The sequence below is a fragment of the Phasianus colchicus genome, chromosome 4 (genome assembly GCF_987193195.1).
Source record: "Phasianus colchicus chromosome 4, bPhaCol1.hap1.1, whole genome shotgun sequence".
NCBI lineage: Eukaryota > Metazoa > Chordata > Aves > Galliformes > Phasianidae > Phasianus > Phasianus colchicus.
The window spans coordinates 19,147,559-19,165,719 of NC_143439.1; the positions used below are offsets into that span (position 1 = coordinate 19,147,559).

Below are 18,161 nucleotides of genomic sequence, written 5' to 3' on the forward strand. Positions count from 1 at the left end.
ATTCCTTCATTTCTAGACCACAATGAATTGTGGAAGTCTATAGAGTATAGTAGCAGGAAGATAGTTATCTGAGAGTTTATGTACTTTTGTGGGTTTATATGCAAGAGATATAGCAGCTATAAAAACCACACTTCCTGACCATGCTGTAGAGAGATTGGCTACTTGATTAATAAAACTAACTTGCCAATAATGTTTGAATGCTGACTTCTCTGTATGTTTACATAAAATCATTTTTTTAAATATGTATTTTCATTCCAGGGTGATGCTGGAGAAAATGGACCAAAGGGTGACACAGGAGAAAAGGTATGCTACTTAATAGTAGAGAGGAAATTATGTGCCGTAGATATGTTCACAGTCTAATCAACCAGTGAAAATAGAAATCTGACAAAAGAAAAATGCATTTTAAACTTTCTCACTAAAAATGTTGAACAGTTTGACTGAGTTCATTCTTATAAACAGTGGAAAAATGTCACTGTTCTGTTCATGACTTTATATAGCAGCAGCTTAAGTCCAGAGTGCATCAGCATTAGTCTCTAATCATCACTGTTCTTAGCTAAAATATGCATTGTCCAGAAAATTTGGTCGTAATCTGCCCAGATTTTGGTTCTGTGTCTGATGAGTTATACCTCTTTCTGGTATTGGTTCTGTGTCTGATGAGTTATACCTCTTTCTGGTATATCTTAGCTGTTCATATTTCCCATTCCCTGTTCTCTGCAAAGCAAGGGACTAAACCAGTATGGTACTGTCCGAACAGCCTGCTAAGCAATTGAGAGTTGAAGATAAAAACCACATTTTAGAAGATTTTACCAGATTATATCAATAACAACCTCCATATGTTTAATTGCATAACCAACTCAAATCAAAGTGTAGCACAAGAAGTTTGCCAGATTTATCAAAATACTAAGCAATGCATGCAAATCTCTCAGGCCCTATCATTTGGAACCAGTATTCAAGAACATAAAGTTATTATGGGGTACATTCTAAAGTCAGGTACTAAAAACAGTCATTACGTATAACAATAGTAAATTTTTTTGATTCTCACTTCATTAATATAATACTTCCTCTGCAGTCATGTTTATTAGCCTAGATTAAAATCTTAAGAACCTTATTTAGTTGCTTAGACAAGGTATGCTATTGAAGTCTTCTTAATCCATTTTTACAAGATTTAATAACATAATTTCTAGGAAAATATGAGATTGTTTTTAAGACATAGTCCTGTAGCAACAGGGAAATAGGAAGTTAACCTTCATAACATCATAATACAGATGTCTCCCAACTCTTCAAGGTTTCATGTAAGTTTCAGAGGTGCTGTGGTGACATGGAAATACATGCTGTTTGCATGGAGCTCATTGCTCTAAGAGTAACAGCCTGGCATCCACCGCACAAATTCTTAGGACAGAATAAGCAAAACAACAGAATAAGCTTAGTTGGCCTTTGTTGTCTTTTGCCCACCCATTTTCCCTGCCTGCAAGGCAATCTGCCACCCAGGGGAAAAAAAAATCTGTATCTTATAGTAGAACTGCAGCTTAATGTTTCTGAAAGATAGCTTTGGTAGGAAGTTTAGGATGTATTTCAACAGATAATATAGGAACTAGCATAAAATTCGGTGTCTGTACATTGCATTTGTGCTACTTAACAAGGAGTGTACTCTTTCCTGCTCTTCACTGTAGGGCAAAGATTGTGCTGTATGACCATCCTGTAAAATTCAGGAATGAATTTGCCCAGCAATTGTTAACTGCATTAGTGTTAGAGAATCTAAGAAAGCCTATTACAGTCATGTTTAATATCTTCACAGAGTAGCCTTGATGTTTTATTATTTTTTTTCTCCATGTATTTTTTTCTGTATCACTTGTACTTTTTCTCATTGGTGTTATAATCATCTTGAACAGTTACCCTTACCAGACCATTCTGCTATAATGCAGGATTTCAAAGCAGCTCAGAAGCCTTCCTTCTGTGTTTTCCTCTGGGCATTTTCTATCAGGGCAGGAGGTTAACAAAAAAAAACTCTTCCCTTTTTTTGTTGTCTTAAAAGGAGCAGTTGGAATCAAGACCAGCAAATCTCACAGGCAGCCTCATTAAAGCATTACCTTATGTTCTTATGAATGCTCTCTGCTTTCTGTTTGGGTAGTCCTGAAACATCCAGAGTGTGTGTTACTTTACAGAACTTCACTACCAGATGAGTATTGAGAGTTTTTGTGAACTGAACACCTGTGGAGAAGAGTTCAAGACTTACTGAGGCACTATTTTTAAAAAAACATTTTAGGAGATCTGCTGGAAGTGTTGTTCAGAGATGATGTAAGGCTAGTACTGGTTCAGTTCCCAGATGTTCAGTCATTTGTATGTATGCCTCCTACTTGCTTGCTTTAAAAAAAAAAAAAAAAAAAAAGCCATTTAATTTATATAAATAAATGCGGGGACCATTACACTTAAATGATAATGCTAGATGTTTAAGACATTTCATTCATAGATCACAAATTGTAAAACATTTATTTAAAAGATTAAATCATGTTTCTGTAAGATAAACACTAAATTTTTATTTTGCTATGTGACAGAGGTCTGGTGACAACTGTTTTGAACTTTGTTTGAACAGGTTTCTATTTGTACAGTTGATTTAGCTTTACTTTCTGAACTGCTGTACCCAGTGGCTATCAGAGATGCTGACTTGGGTCAGTAGTTTTTGACCCATGATTTAAAAAAGAAACTGTCTTTTCTGAGTTGGCCTGCTCTGAAGACAGTATCAGTGTCAGACATGAGTTCTTAGCCTTAGCCCCTGGAAACTACCAAGCATTTTTCTTCTGTGTGCACGTTCCCCTGCTAAAATTTCTTCATTTCCAAGTGGTCTGACTCATCACAGAACTGAGAACATGCTGTGCCATATTTTTTCTTTTAATCCCGTATTAATTTTCATTCTTATGTGAAGGTGGATTATAAATACTTAATGCCCTTATCTCCCCATATCAATCATTATCCCTTAAAATGTTTAACTTGTGAATGTCTCTTACCAGTTGCTTTACCACTTTACAGCTATAAAAAGTCCCTGAAGCTTTGCAGTTGTACATGCTTGTAAGGGATATCAGCAGTATCACTCATGCACGTCTATCAAGAAGAGGCAGCTCAGGTTTCCAGACATGAATCAACCCTTCATAAAACTGACTTTTTGTTTTTAACTCACACATGAGAGAACTGCAGCAACTGTGTAGAGGAAATTCTGTTTCTGTTCTTTAAAACAAAGTGAGCATGTTTTCTGGTGCCATTTAATTTTATTGGAGTATTACAAAAAATAAAAACCCCCAAACCAACTCTGAAAATCCACCATTCACAAAATGCTTCCTCCAGCTTCACGGAACCATCAGGAATGGATACTCTGCATAACATCTTCAAAGTGGATAACACTGTTGGCTTCTATACTACCTGTGTCAATTGCCAACAGGCTCTTGCCAAGTTTGCAGTTACTGCCATGCAGCAACTTGTTATTTTCAATGAATAATCCAAATTTATTTTGAATAATAAATACTAAGCTAGTCCTTCAAATATAAGCGCTCTAGCCATCTTTGGCAGCCTCTATTTTAACTAGCCACTCTTTCATCAATTTGGTTTTCTCCATATTTATTTGGCATGTCTTGTAGGGGGGGAAAAAAGTGCAGCAAATTGAGCATTCAAGAATTTGGAGGATCCTGTGATAATAACACAAACTGGGAGCTGAAAGCTTCCCTACCAATTCACTCACCAGTCCTCTGAACTTGTGCATATCACTACCTATCAAGCCTGGTCAACCAAGCAGAAAACAGGACACTCTTTCTGAATGCAAGATGTGTGCATAGAACAGAGAGCTTTTCCAAATACATAGATTGCTGTAGCTGCCTCATCCCATCATGTGCAATACTTAGCTGCATTGTCTTACCAGTTTAAATAGGCTGAAGAGCTGTGGTAATTGAGCTAAGACCTGTCCTGATGGTGATAACAGCATAGCTTGCTGATTTTTTTTAAGGTTCATCTTGATTTGCACAAAAAGCTATGTCAGTTGAGATTTGCAGAACCAAATCAAAAAGCTCATTCGTAAATTGCAGCAAATGATTTTTGATGTATGTCAGCAATTTAGAGATGCCAAACTGTGTCCCATCTTCCAGCTTTTTAAAGGTCATTTTTACAAAATCAGCAATTATTGCATCTGCATTTTTAGTTGTGAAATTTGGGTTTACTTAGTATACTTTTTGAAACTAACTTTCTCTGTATTTTTTTGAAAATAATATGGTTTCTTTTCTGAATCCTTTGATTTAATTTCAATAGGTGAGTTCCTATGTATCATCACAGAGAGCAGGTAGTCTTGCTAACTAGCTATTTTGCTATATCATCTTGCTATGATATTGCACATGTTGCTGTATTTGTTTCCTTAAACCTGTATATGTAATAAGCATGATCATTTCTTGTGGATTTTCTATCAGGGTGACCCTGGTTCGTCTGCTGCAGGAATTAAGGTAATTAAATGTTGAAAGCAGTTGTACAGAGAGAAGAGGGGTGGCTGATCAGTGTTACTTTGTTGTGTCACAGACATTTCAGGTAATGTTATGATCTTACCCAACCCTATTTTTAATTCCTTTTGACAGATATCATGTCTTTCATTTCTTTTCTTTGTTTAGGGTGAACCTGGTGAATCTGGACGGCCCGGACAAAAGGTATTAGTTGGAAATGTTTGTGTTCTTTTTCTTCACTGTTGGATTTGTGATAAGTCTTGTTATGTTGAACTTTTTTTACACTAGGATGAGCCTAATGTAGTGCTATGTGGCAGCTTGTACGATATGGCATATGATCATTTTGTATTATAAAAAGCACAGGAATGATAACACTAATTACCGTGAAAAGTAGTGTCAGAATAACACACCTCCTCTTCCAGCATCAGAGCACTTCTTGCATTGAAAGCTTACCCAATTGCAGTTGGCAAGACTAACAACAAATGGCTCTGCTACTTGAATGATCACAAGTTAACTTTGCATGTTTGACTGAATATTAACCTTCAGCCTGTAGTACATTATTACATCTAATTAGGAAGAAAATAAATGCTGACTAGAATCCCTTTCCTATGTAATTGTACGGGAAATCAAACTATCAGAGATGCGCAGTGTGTTTGGAAGGACAGAGACTGGGTAATACTGCTCCATTCTTTCTTCCTGGGGAAGAAATTCCCCTGGGTGCTGCATAGCTGATGATGTTTTTGCAAGTAAAGATCCAGCAGGAGCTGTAATCACTTTGTGCTGCATGCGGCCCTGTGAAGCTGGGTAATTTCCCTTTTGAATCCATAGTACATCAAACAGTGAATGCTTTGCCTTCAGCTGCCTTTCGGGAGAGTAGGAGATAGGTCCTGCTGGGAGAGCTGGTGGAAGGGCAAAGAGAAGAGACAATGAGGGTACCAGATTTTTGCTCTGCAATACTTGGTTTCCCCCTGGAGCCTTCAGCATCATTCTTGTATCTTATAACATTGAAAATTTCCTACTGCTGTTAAGGTGGAGCAGAGCCCAGTGGAAGGTTGATGTTCCAGCCCACCAACCAAGAACTATAATTCTGTATAACGAGTGGCACTACTACTGTTTTCTAATACTCAAAGCCTTTAGGTGACTAAGCAAAATCTCAAAACACTTATTAATATAAAATAAGAAATTGAGTCTTTTTGTTTGAGAAATTTTAGTTACCGTCAGTTATAACAAACTAAACAAAGACTACATTACAGTAGTAAATGCAGTTCTTTAGTAAAATACAGTTTTAATTAGAGAAAGTAATCATGGTAGCTTAAAGCTATCTACTCTGTAGAATCATTCAGCATGTGCATTCTCTACTCTGTGTGTGCTTTGCTGGGGCAGTAAACTAGAAAATGCACTTACGAGCCTGTTGAGATTCATTCTCTCATTAGCTGGCTGCCATGGAGGTAAAAGCAGCAGTGATTTATCAGCAGGCTCCTGCAGGATCTCAGTCTCCAGGCACTCAGGTTTGATCTCATTTATGTAACATAGATAAGTGAGAAGTACACGGCTCAGACTTTCTATAGTGTCAGCTTGTTGTTTGCACCAAAGGGAGCTTAATGTGTTCTTTCCACATCACCTCACAAGCTCCCAATATGCCACCTCCCTGTCTCCAGCCAGCGCCAGCAGCTCCCATAATGTGATTGCTCTGAGTGCATCCTCCAGCCAGGTGTCCCACAGTTACCACTCTGCCTTTGCTCAGTGGGGAATCTTTCACCCCACCAGGAGCTGTGGGGACCTTTGTCCAAACAAACTCATGTCTCATCCCTTTGCATCACTTCTCTTCTCCCTCATGCCCCATTCTTTTTTCCTTTCTTCCTTCCTTCCTTATATATTACTTCTCCCTCCTCTTCTGGTTACTCCTTATCCATCTTCTAAGTACAGGTAAATACTGAGCTACCCACCTGAATAATACTTACATGAAATGTGTTGGTGCCTGAGTGGCCTGTCAAGGCTGTTGTGTGCCGCATGTTGTATCACGACAGAGCAAATTTAGTGTGATGAGAAGTTCAAATATACAGCTTCTCCTTCTTTAAAAATTATTCTTCTCATAAATCGTGCTTGTATCTTTCGTATTAGAAAAAGTGCAGAAAATAAAGTGTTAAGCGCTCATCTACTATGCTAACTATAATGAAACATTCATGATTTCATTATGTATGACGTTCTTTGACGTATCTTGGATGGGCATCTTAATTGTTTCAGATTGCTGTGAAAACACACTGGCTTTGCTGGATCCTCTTTGCTTGTTATGTTTGTGTCTCTGGGGTTTAGATCTGTCCCGAGATTAAACAGTGACCTACTGCAGCAATACTAGTAGATTTATCAGTTGTGATCATTCATATGCTGTGCTTAGAAGTGAAACTCAGTGTTCCACAATTGGATAAGAAAAAGTCATGTTAGCAGTGTGGTGTGTGGCTGCCCAGCTGAGATAATTGAAAGAGGAGAGAGATTTTGGAGCCAGCACTTGATCAGGAATGGGTGTAATGAAGACTTTTTAATGGATTATTCTTTTGCAAGACTGACAACCCATTTCCTGCTTTACTAAGTGTTAGGCAATAAACCAAGAGCCAGTGGAGTCTACTGAAAATTGTATCCTAGCCACCATTCTTTCATCTAATTTTATAGTTCATATTTTAAGAGTGGATTCTTTCCTGTGCTTTTAGGCAGTCTGACATTAAAATGTTGAAGTAACTGAAATGTATTATCCTTCCATAATATGTATAAGTTACTCTATTTGGTAAAGCAATTTGCAGACCCTGTATTGTGTTCTTCAGTTTGTGGCAGAATATAATTTTGTTACTAGCACTTTGAGTATGTTTAATACTATTGTCTCAAAGTAGTGTTTTTGGGTACTCAAGTCTGAGGAACATCTATGTTATGCAAACACGTTTGTTTGTGTGTATGTATCTACCTATAGGTGAGTGTACGAATATGTGTATGTATACACACAAGTAAAATATTTTAGTAGCAAAATCTATAGCCCTAACCACAGAGCTGAAATGTGGATCTCTGTAAAGCTCAAGCATGTACAAAATCTGGAATATAGTTCAACTCATTATAAAGGTAAAAGTTGGCTTCAGAGTTCAGACCAGTCACAGAAAGTTCAGGGAATATTCACGTCCAAGGCATTGGTTTGAATCCATCTGTGTATTAAAGTAAAATCTCCAGCCTTTAAAATAATGTTTTCTTCACATGTTACTACTACTTTTTTTTTTTTCTTCTGTTCATCATTTTTATTTCCCTAGATGACATCTTTCTATTTAGTTGGTATCTCAAACTGGCCACGTGTCAGAATGCTGTGCTAGCCTTTCTTGTGTTAGACTAATATCAATTTTGCATCAAAGGAAATACATTCAGTTCTCAATCCTCCTTACTAATTTACCCTTGTAAATGCTGTGCTATGGGTCACTTTTTTACAATTTAAAATAAGCAAGATATTTCTGGGTAAAGCAATAGAAGGTTATATTATCACTAGCCTTTATGACACCATGTATATTCACAGATAAACACCAAGCACTGAAATAATGCAAGAGATATCTCTATAAAAACAATGCTCCAGCTGTAATTGGGTAGTTTCGCTTGAATTGCACAATTTAAACCTGAATTGCATGGTAGCTAAATCAGGCAGTCAGGCAGCACAACGATGTATCTCAGAGTTGAAGATGGAACAGAATTAAGCATCTGTCGTAAGCATGGAATTTAAATGGTAACGTAGGAAATGAACCAATGTTGCTTGTTTTCTTCTCATTTAGTTGCCAAAATAATGAGAATTCATTTTTGGTTTTTCTGACGTGGATTTTGGTGTTGTCGTAGCATCAGAGGTTCCCAGAAGATATTTAAATTCTTAAATGGTACATTAGGAGAATTGCATTTAAATCACTAATTTTGAAAATATCAGTCCTGCTTGAACTGACTAGTAGTCACCTGTGCTCTTTTATTTTGCTACAGAATATATAGGTGTGTTCACTGCATAGTGACCATAACTGAATAATGTCTGTAATATTATGCAATTTTCCTGTATAGGGTGAACCAGGTCTTCCTGGGCTTCCTGGACTCCCTGGGATAAAGGTAAATAAACTGTAGTCTCTGTGGTACTGGGGGGGCACCACAAAGAGGGGAGGGACTGCAAGGATGTGACTAAAGTAGTCCTACTGCTCTCATACAGCATCTGAGTCTCTGATATTGAGATTGTCTCTGATTAACACAGGAAGGTTTTGCATGGGAAATTGGTCTAAGTAATGAAACAGTACATCTTATAGCAAAATGTGAAGCAAACCATTGCCTTATCTAGGAAGTAAAGATTCTACTGCTTAAAAATGTCTAATATTGGTAGTCTTTTATATTTCTTTGCCATGAAAGAGTTTTGTCATTTGTGACATTGTGATTGTATAAAGTTTTGCTTGATTTCCATTTTGATGGCTACTTTCCAGTAGCAGTAATCTTACAGAATTTACCAGGTCTCTCCAGCCAGCAAGCTACATTCGTTTTACACAGACTGCAGAGAACTGGCTCTGTCAACAAAAATACTCTCTGCTCCATTACACAGAAGTGGTTTCCACTGTAAAGTCAAAATGTTTTAATAAGATTCTATTCAGTATTAGCTACAGTCCCTGGTCTAATACCTGGTTTAGCTCCTGGCTTCCGGTTTGTCTGGGATCTTTAGGTAAGTTGATGCAAAAGACATGTGGTTGGTTTAGCTCTGGCATAAGTGGTTGCACTGGGAGTTGCAGACTCTTAGGCAGTTTGAGCTGCAACTGTACAGGGCTGTGCAAAGTGAGGGGATTTGCATATCCTGAGGGAGTGCTTGTTAGGTTGGCTGCTCCTCCTTTGTGGCAAAGATCCTCCTTTCAGAGGACAAAATCTCTTTGAAACGTTTTGTTTGCATTCCAGCATGGGCCTGTGCATACCTCAGGAGATGATTTATATTGCTTTTCCAACAAAAAGAGGGATAAGCCAAAGGCCAAACTTCTGTCTGTTTCGATAGGATTCGGTATCTATCTTATGGAATGCAATATTTACAGTGGTTTTCTCAAAGGACTTGTGAATTGCCACAACGTTCATGCATAATGTCCTTTCTGTGTTTCTAGTGAATTATGGGAATAATTGAAAGTGCATATTAAAGTTTGTATATTGTCATACCTGAAAATATAGTTCCCAGGGTGGTCATTCTTTTTCTGCAAGAATGAACTCTACATCGACTGGTAAATATCATGTAGCTGAGTTGTGATGAAATTGTATTTTCAAAAGCATCTTCAACAGAAATCCATGGTCTGTTTGCCTTACTAGGAAGCAAGGAGGTAGCTCAGCTCAGTGCCAGCATCCTGGGAGCAACTCACCAAAACCAGCTGGGGTTATGGCTAGTCTGTGTGGATTCCTGTTCATGCAAACTATACAGTTTCTCAGCATGGAACTTTAAAACAATTAAATCTCCGATCTAGAATATTATTTCTGTTAGGCTTTATATCTGTTGGTAGTAAAAGTGGCTCAGAGGGTGGCTTCCAAATCCACCTACAAAGCAAAATGTGAAGTGAAAAATCAAAGACTCAAAAGTCTTCTACAAAAGTTTTTGATGAGATCCCTTGCAGCTAAAAAGCATTAGGATTCTCACTGTGCTTTTTGATCTTTCTTCTGTCCACTTCAATTGAAGTTACAGAATATTCAAAATCTCAAAATTTGTGTCTTCCTGGGATGTTCTAGAAATTACCATATTCTATTTGTTTTCTGCTTAAGCAGTTTTGAACAGTTAGCCCTCATTGGCAAGTACATCTGAAATATGTTAATTCTTTTAGGTGTGCAGATTTAGCTTATAACTGTTCCCCAGCCAAGCATTCTGAAAATCAGGTAAATAAATAGCAAGTATTCATTTCCATTTCATATACAGTATCTCAAAGCACGCAAGCGATTTTGAACGAATAAACTTGCTGTCTCAGGATCATCTTTACAGAGCTGTTATGTTCTAATTGTTGCTATGAATTGTTGGATATTGACAGCCCAATACAAACAGACTTCTTCAAGGTATATGAGAAGAAACTGGGAAGAGGAGACTCCATGTTGCCCAATCTTCAAAGTTCTTTCAAGTAGTTCTTTCAAGACGAGAAAACAAAATCAAGACACGAGCTTATTCTGTATGAAGGAAACTCTTGGATATAGTTCTTCTGGTCTTAAGTATTTATCCCATGTAAGGAATTGAAGTCTCCTCTGATCTATCTGTTGAACTACAAATTTGCCTTCTTGTGAATGAAACTCTCTATAGTGGCACTCTGTACTACGAAATACTTTATGTAACCCTGCACTTACGTAGCACTCCTTACAAATGTTAAAGCAGCCTGTGAAAACACAAATGCCATAGCAAGAAGAGGATCATATCTTTCCAGCTGCATCTCATCTTTCTTCCCATGGTTGAAGAAAATTCCCAAGGCATCCAGTCTAGTGTTCCTGAAAGCATATCCAAACTTCTTAAAGGATTAATAAATATTAATCACAGGAAAGTTTCAACTTCTTATAATGCCATTTCAATTAATTAATCAGTGTATATTCCCAGAAACCCATTAGACCCTGGTTTAACATGACATTGGGATCCAAATGGATTGCAGTACTGGATGGACATGCAAGTATCACATCAGAATTCAGAGTATGCAGCAGGGTTGTAATTAATTATTTTTCTAGACTCGTTCACTATGTCCATGCGGATGTTTTGGGAGTTCTTCCTGTTCTTTTGCTGTCTCTCAACATTGTCGGTTAGTGCCATGGAGGAAACACAAGTGCAGTCAGTTATTTCCAAGACAGTGATGAAGCTGTCTGTGACATGCTGAAGAAGTGTTTTTCGAGCACCTGTTGCTGTTTAGGAATGGCTGGAAACTTAATGAGCCCCTGAATGTGTTGCACCATGTAATTTGGGAAGTGAGTAAGGGACCTAAACACAGAATATTAATTCATCACTCTGATATCCCCCAACTGATGCTATGTAGATGCAGAATACTTTCTATGAAATGCAAACTTCATATATCTTTTTTATCTCATAACTTTTATGGGATAACGTGTACTAAGCAGAGCTAACTTAGTGTAGTGGAAATCATGCATTCTCATTTGCTGGACTGTCAGTCATATCTCAAGTCTGTGGTATTGCATGTTCTGGCATTTAGGCAGTGCAACATTCAATTTCATAACTGCAGAAGGAATATTTCTGCAGGACACAATGTTTTCTCAGTAAAAGCACTTTCTGCACCATCTGAATTCTCTTTAACATTTCTGCTCCAGTTTTAAAACAAATACTGAAACAAAGTTTGTGATTACAACTGAGCTTTTATTCGACTGTGTTCAAGAAAACTTCTATTGGTTGATTTGTCACAAGAAGAGAAAATATTTCTAGTCCTTCTACTTTGAGATGTAGGGGCATTTTTATGTGCATTCAAATCCAGTGTAATTGGCTGATCAGACTTGCCAGTGTGCAGCCACTTGTATCTTTTTGTGCTCTAGATTGATTTCACTGGGTCTGTACCTGAGTAAGATTTCAGAAGAACCTGGATAAGAAAGTGGGAATTTTTTATTTTTTATTTTTAGCGAAAAATTGATAATATTGATTTTTTCTGCACTTAAATTTCTTTTTTTCTTTTCTCTTCGTACTTAGAGCTTATCCTGTATCTTTTCTAATTCCACAGAAAGACTGCAAAATTTTCTACTTCATAGAACCTTTAAAAGAAAAAAAAAAAGCCTCTAGAAAAGCTGATACTCCTTTCAGCCAGTGACTTCCAGTACAAAAGAAACCTCTCAGAGAAAATGAAAGGCAGAATTTTGAGGCTGGGTACACTTGTATGCAGCTTGAATTGTAAAACCATTTAAATTCTTCAGAAAAGAGAGTGACTGTGCTGTTGATTAGTTCCTGATCTTCTCCTTGACATCTGGTAGCAAAATGAAAGGAAATCTAAAGTAAATTGTGCTTTCAGGGGTTGCATTTTGGAGTCAGTGCCATACACAATGCAGAGAAAAATTCTTCAAACTTGCTTTTTCTCCCAGGAGTTGTTAGGAAGGTTTGAGCTTCCCAGTGTTTTGAAATTTGTTGTCTTTTCTTTTTGTATAGGATCTGTACATCCATTCTTCCTGGTTTTGTTTTTGTTTTGTTTTGTTTTTTACTTGTCCATGACCATTACCAGGAAACCTGTGCTGATTCTACTTCTCTCTTTCCATTCTTCTCTGGGACATGGGCATTCTTGCCCAGGTTTCAGTTCATCTATCTTGTATCTATCACTGTACCCACAAACTTCTAGCCCAATCTTGGGAGCTGAAAGGGGCCTGCTGACCTTATGACTGGCATTTCTCAGTCCTCAATATGAAGATGTACTGAAAATGCTAATTGCAACAATTGAAAAATGTGGGAATTCAAACTCTGCCTTGTGGAAGATTGTTTCTCCCTGATACGTATTTGCCTTAGCTCATATATAGGTTGAAATATTCAAGTGTTAATTAATTTCCAACCTTTCATCTCTCATATGAATTGCTCTCAAGAGTGGTTGTCCAAGTAGGAAAAAAAAAGTGTAGAATTGGTTAAACACCAAAAAGTAGAATACAATGATATGTCCTTTTAGCTGAAAATGGGAGCTAATCTAAAAAATAGGATTTAATACATGCCTTTGGACAGCTAATTTTTAGAAGTAGGTTTTCAGAAGTAGCTCTATGCATTGGTACATTTATTAAAAAAATTAAAAAGACAGTAATGCCACTAACAGAATTCTGTTTCCAGAATGGAAGTATATGAACATGTATCTGTATGCATGTAGTTACATGTCTAGCTCTATTCATCCATTCCTGCCTGTCTGGTTTCCATATGCCATGGCAGAAATCACTTGCACAGGATAGACAAGTCATTTTCCAGACTATTGAGAATGAAGGCCAGAAAATGAAATCATCGTTAACATTGGATAGTACGCATGTGTCAGAAGGATTTAGCTGGTTCTTCTTTTGGATATATGCAGTTCTTATTAATCTGTCATAAACTATATCCTCCAAATCATGAAAGCTCTCATTTTCTTTTGTGGAAGAGGCTAAAGTATAAGTAACTCCAATACAGGATGTCATTTGCCCTGAAGATGGTATTAGTTGAGAGAGTGAGCTTGTAAAAATCTATTTCCCAGCATCTGTTTCATAACATAGTTGAATTTTTCTTTATACATACAATTTCTAAATCCAAATTTTGAATGCAACTGAATAATTTGAGAACCCTATGTTCTGTTTGATTTGTTAAGTATTTCGTTAGTCATAAGAAAGTCACAGCAATATGAAATAATTTATGTACCTCAAGTATACAATTTTATGTGGTCAGAAATTAGTGTGTGCAGTAAAATTCTTTACATTTTAAAAGTAGCAAAATAAAATTCTTAGACTCGTAATGTAACTGTTCTAAAGGAAATCATTTGGGACCAGACTTTAAATAATTGAGCAGATCAGTCATTGCAAAGAATTAAAAATGAGATGCTTATTACAAAAAAAATGTTTTTATTCTAATCCTCAAAAATAGGTACCATGACGACTTGAATTATAATTAGCCTTTAAGTAAGAAGAATTTGATATGACTAATACATGCAGAGTTAATCAGAATTATTGCTGCAGAATTATTCTTTTAACACCCTTCCAAAGCAGCATATGCTCCAAGCAGGCAGAACTTAAAAACAGTGAGAAAATCAGCTCACTAAAGAATAACAAATGTCATACAAAGTAGGATTAGTTATGAAGCTTCAGGGTTTTAGACAGGTTTTGAGGTTTTGTTTCTTTAAATGAATCATAAAGGCTGAACGTGCATTTGGAAATTCAAAACCAGAATTGTTTTTCTAAGTTTAGAGACAGATTTGAGTGTGAAGATATTGTTTCAAATGTGATGAGTGAGGCAGACAACCTGTTCAGCTGGCCATTTCTGGAGGCAGTTCTGAGCTGATATGAAAAGCCTTAACAAAGGCTTCATAAAGTGGGGTTAGTTTTTTATCAGATTTCCTTTCACCTTGCTCACTTCCTTCTTATGAACTGAATACTGGACCTCCTGATATGAAAATTCCCATGGACTTAAGGCTATATGTGAAGTCCTTCTAATGCCCTTAACATTGAGAAAATATGAAGTGCCATTCGCTGACCTGTATGGCCTAAGGTAGACTGAGCTTCCAGGGTATTGCTGTCCTGGAACTGAGTGCCATGGAATCCTTAAGAAGCAGCAGGTTAGGTATGAGCAAGTACAACTTCATCAGCTGCTACAGCGCTGCACCTCTGTCTTAAAAACTTCGGGAAAAGTATTTGTATTGGTTATCAATCTCAGAAATGAAATCTGAGGGCAACAAATGGCAATTTCTGGAAAATGAGGGAAAATATCAGTGAAACCAAATTCAATATTTCTGATTTTGTTGTTCTTTATATAGCCTTAGACCTGGGTTTTGGGATGTTTTTTTCTTGCTAGATTTTGCTCTGGGTATCTTCAGCTTTGTGGGGTTTTTTCAGTAGCATTAGACAAGGAAAGTGCATCAATTTTTTTTAAATGACTATCACTGAGTTAGGATGATATTTAAGATAAGCACACCTTGGTCTCTTCGGTGAATAAAATGGGGACCTGTCCATGTCTGCTTTGATTAGAAGGAACACCTTGGGCTCTCCCAAGTTCTGTGGCTTGTGAGGAGTTTGCAAACTGTCCCCATTACCAGGAGTTGCGAGCATCTAGAGAATGCTTGGACCTACAGGAAGGAGTTTGGAAGCTCCAACCTGCCCCTGAACATGGGCCATGTTAGGTCTCTGTCAGTGTACAGATGAGGCCTGTCAGAACAAAGTTTCAAGTAATTGCATTGCTTTGTGTTTCAGCTGTGCTGTGAAACCAGGGCAGTATTATGTTGTTTATAAATATTGTCATCAAGCTAGTGACATTTAAAAAAGCAATTAACGTGGCAAGTGGAACTGTAATTGTTGCACCTTTCTTGAACAAAAGTTCAAGTTTTAGCCAGTAATAAGTTCTATAAAAATTAAAACAGTGACAGTGAATAGCATGTCTTGGAATTAACCTCTAATATCAAAGCTAGCTTCTGCCTCAGCCCATAAATGCTTTGATCATCATGAAACAACCAGCTATTAATAATGTCTAGTTAATAATCCTCAAAAAAAAAAAAAAAAAAAAAAAAAAAGACTATCCTCTGAAGTAAATTACAAGGATTTATTTTTTTTTACTTCTAGTTCTGATGGAGCTCACACAGCATTAGGTGTACAGCATGCAATTATACGGCCCTTTTCTCTTCACGCATTTTATGATTAGAGGTGAAAATTACCATTGACAGGGTTTGTGAGAAGCATCATCTCATTTGCTCTCTGACCCACTGGTATTCCTACATTTGACAAATGTCTGAGGGTGAAAATGAGCACACACAGAGGTCATCCCTTTATCTGTTAAAATGTTAACATCTCAGGCCATTAGGGGTTGTTTCTAAATGATAACAAATCGCTCCTGTAAAATGGAAGTAACTCACAAGCTTGTTGATTTATTTAATAGCACATTGCCTCTGTTGTATGATTGATGCAAATTGCTCCAAGCTCCAGCAGTAAATGGAGTTTAAATGCTGAGATTGATGTTGTTGACTTCCTGCGCTATATGGTGGTTTCTAAGCTTTTATTTCATAACTATGCCAAAGGGTTGAACTAAAACTCATTGAAGAGTCATCATTTGCTGATGGCTTTTTATACAGCTTGTAAACTGTGTCTCAAGTGAGGCAGCTCCTTACTCTCTTTTCATAAGCTACCTGCTTAACTTTCCTCTTTCCAGATGTCCTGTTCCCTGCCTCTGCTTTAGCAGGCAAAGTGGCTTGTGGTAGATTCTCACCAGATAAAACTTTATTGTAAGAAACTATTGTGAGTTCTTTAGAAGAGTATTATAAAACTTGGCTACTCTGATTGCTTGCATTCCTTTCAGTGTTTCACAGTTGTTTAGAGATGATTCTTGCCTATGCAAGGATCTTGAGGTCGGGAGATCTTCAAGCAAGAATGAAATCACCTCAGAGAGCAGCCTCAGCAGGCCTTTACTCTTATCTTACTGCGAGGAAACTGTTTCCCTTGCATTTCACACATCGCTGGCAGTGCTAAGCTTGATAGATTCTCATTTCTTTCTGTGGTGTGTGTGGCACAGAGGGTAACTGTTGTGTGTTAACCCTGGTAGGCAGCTGAGCATCAGCCACTCGCTCACTCCCCACAGAAGCATGAGAAAACAAACTGGAAAGGTAAAAGTGCGGTGGTTTGAAAAGGGAAACAAAAACAAAGCCAAGAAAAACAAGTGATGGAAAAAATGAGCCCAGATACTCAACACCAGCTGACCAATGCCCAATCAGCCTCCATATAACAACCTCAGCCGCAGCCAACTTTGCCAGCAGTTTTTATTCCTGTATGGTATGGAATTCTCTTTCAGCCATTTTGGTTCAGCTCTCCTTGCTCTGTCCCCTCTCAGCTCCTTGTGCCTCTCTGGCATCCTTGTAGGCCAGGCTGTGAGAATTACAGAAGGCCCTGGTGCTGCATGAGCACTCTGTGACACCTGAAACATCAGCGTTGTTTTCATCACAAATCCAAAATGAAGTTATGAGAAAAATTAACTCTGTCGCAGCCAAAATCAGTATAATAACATAAAGCAGAAGGCTGGCAGCATTTGCAGAACAAAATGCTGGACAGTTGAATGGAGTCTGTTTCTAATGTAAACATTTCTCTCTGAATAACGGAGACAGAAATGCCAGGAACAAAGCTGATGCAGACATTAGCTCCACTGGCTGGGAATGGTGCAGAAGTGTGCCTGAGTGCTTTGGTTAACACCTTATGTTGTGCTTACAGGTGAGATTTGAGATAGTGCAGAGGATACTGCTTAGTTTCAAATAATCTGAGCAGATTGTTTTTCTACTTAGAAGTTTAGTTAGGATGGCAAGCCAGAGGTGTCTTAACGTACTTATCCCCACCAGCACTGTATAGGAGAGTTGCATGTTTTTCCTTATGTAGCCAAATCCTACCTACTGCAGTTTTGTTTTGTGTGATAAGAACAGTCTGCAGGATCGTGTTCAACTCAGCATTCATTGTCACCCCTAAGTCTTCCTCAGCAGAGCCGCTACTCAACCAGTCAGGTCCTATCCTTTCTGACACAAGTTATTCCACTAAACATTTGATAATCTTTTAAAGCTCTGCGTTGTGTAAGATCAGTACTCTAGTTATGCTAATTAAGCCAGCAGTTTCCTCCGTTATCCATTCCACTTGCTCTTGCAAAGCATGCTTTACTTGTCCCTGCGCATCAACCTGAGAAATATTTTAAGCCTTACCACTGAAAAGACTGAATTGCAGAGAGACTGCATGTTTCTTCTGCTTGAAGTCATCAATTAGCCCTGGTAAAGTCAGTATTAAAACAATCAAGAGCCACTGAGTGCCTCCTCATAAAATAATTGAAAATGCACTGTTGTCCATTTACTGACATAAAAGTGTTTCCATCTACAGTGGTAACCTCATGTTACCTTGCTGATGTGCACTGACACAAAGAATTAAGTAAACTGTTGTGGGTTATTTTTCCTAAATGACAGCTAAATACCCTTCTCTGAGACACATTTGTCATCGTTTATTCCTTTGTTTTTATTATCAATTCTGAACCATAGCCAGATGGAACTTCACGTT

The 18,161-nt window shown here is 37.6% G+C and overlaps 1 protein-coding gene across 1 annotated transcript in view; it reads left to right on the plus strand.

The window, feature by feature from the left end:
- The window catches only part of COL25A1 (collagen type XXV alpha 1 chain), a 292,895-nt gene that overhangs the window by 240,688 nt on the left and 34,046 nt on the right, over positions 1 to 18,161 (plus strand). Inside the window, exons 15-18 of the mRNA XM_090140053.1 lie at positions 259 to 303; positions 4,443 to 4,475; positions 4,638 to 4,673; positions 8,535 to 8,579. Coding sequence (XP_089996179.1) covers positions 259 to 303; positions 4,443 to 4,475; positions 4,638 to 4,673; positions 8,535 to 8,579 — 159 coding nt within the window. The remainder of the gene's footprint in view (positions 1 to 258; positions 304 to 4,442; positions 4,476 to 4,637; positions 4,674 to 8,534; positions 8,580 to 18,161) is intronic.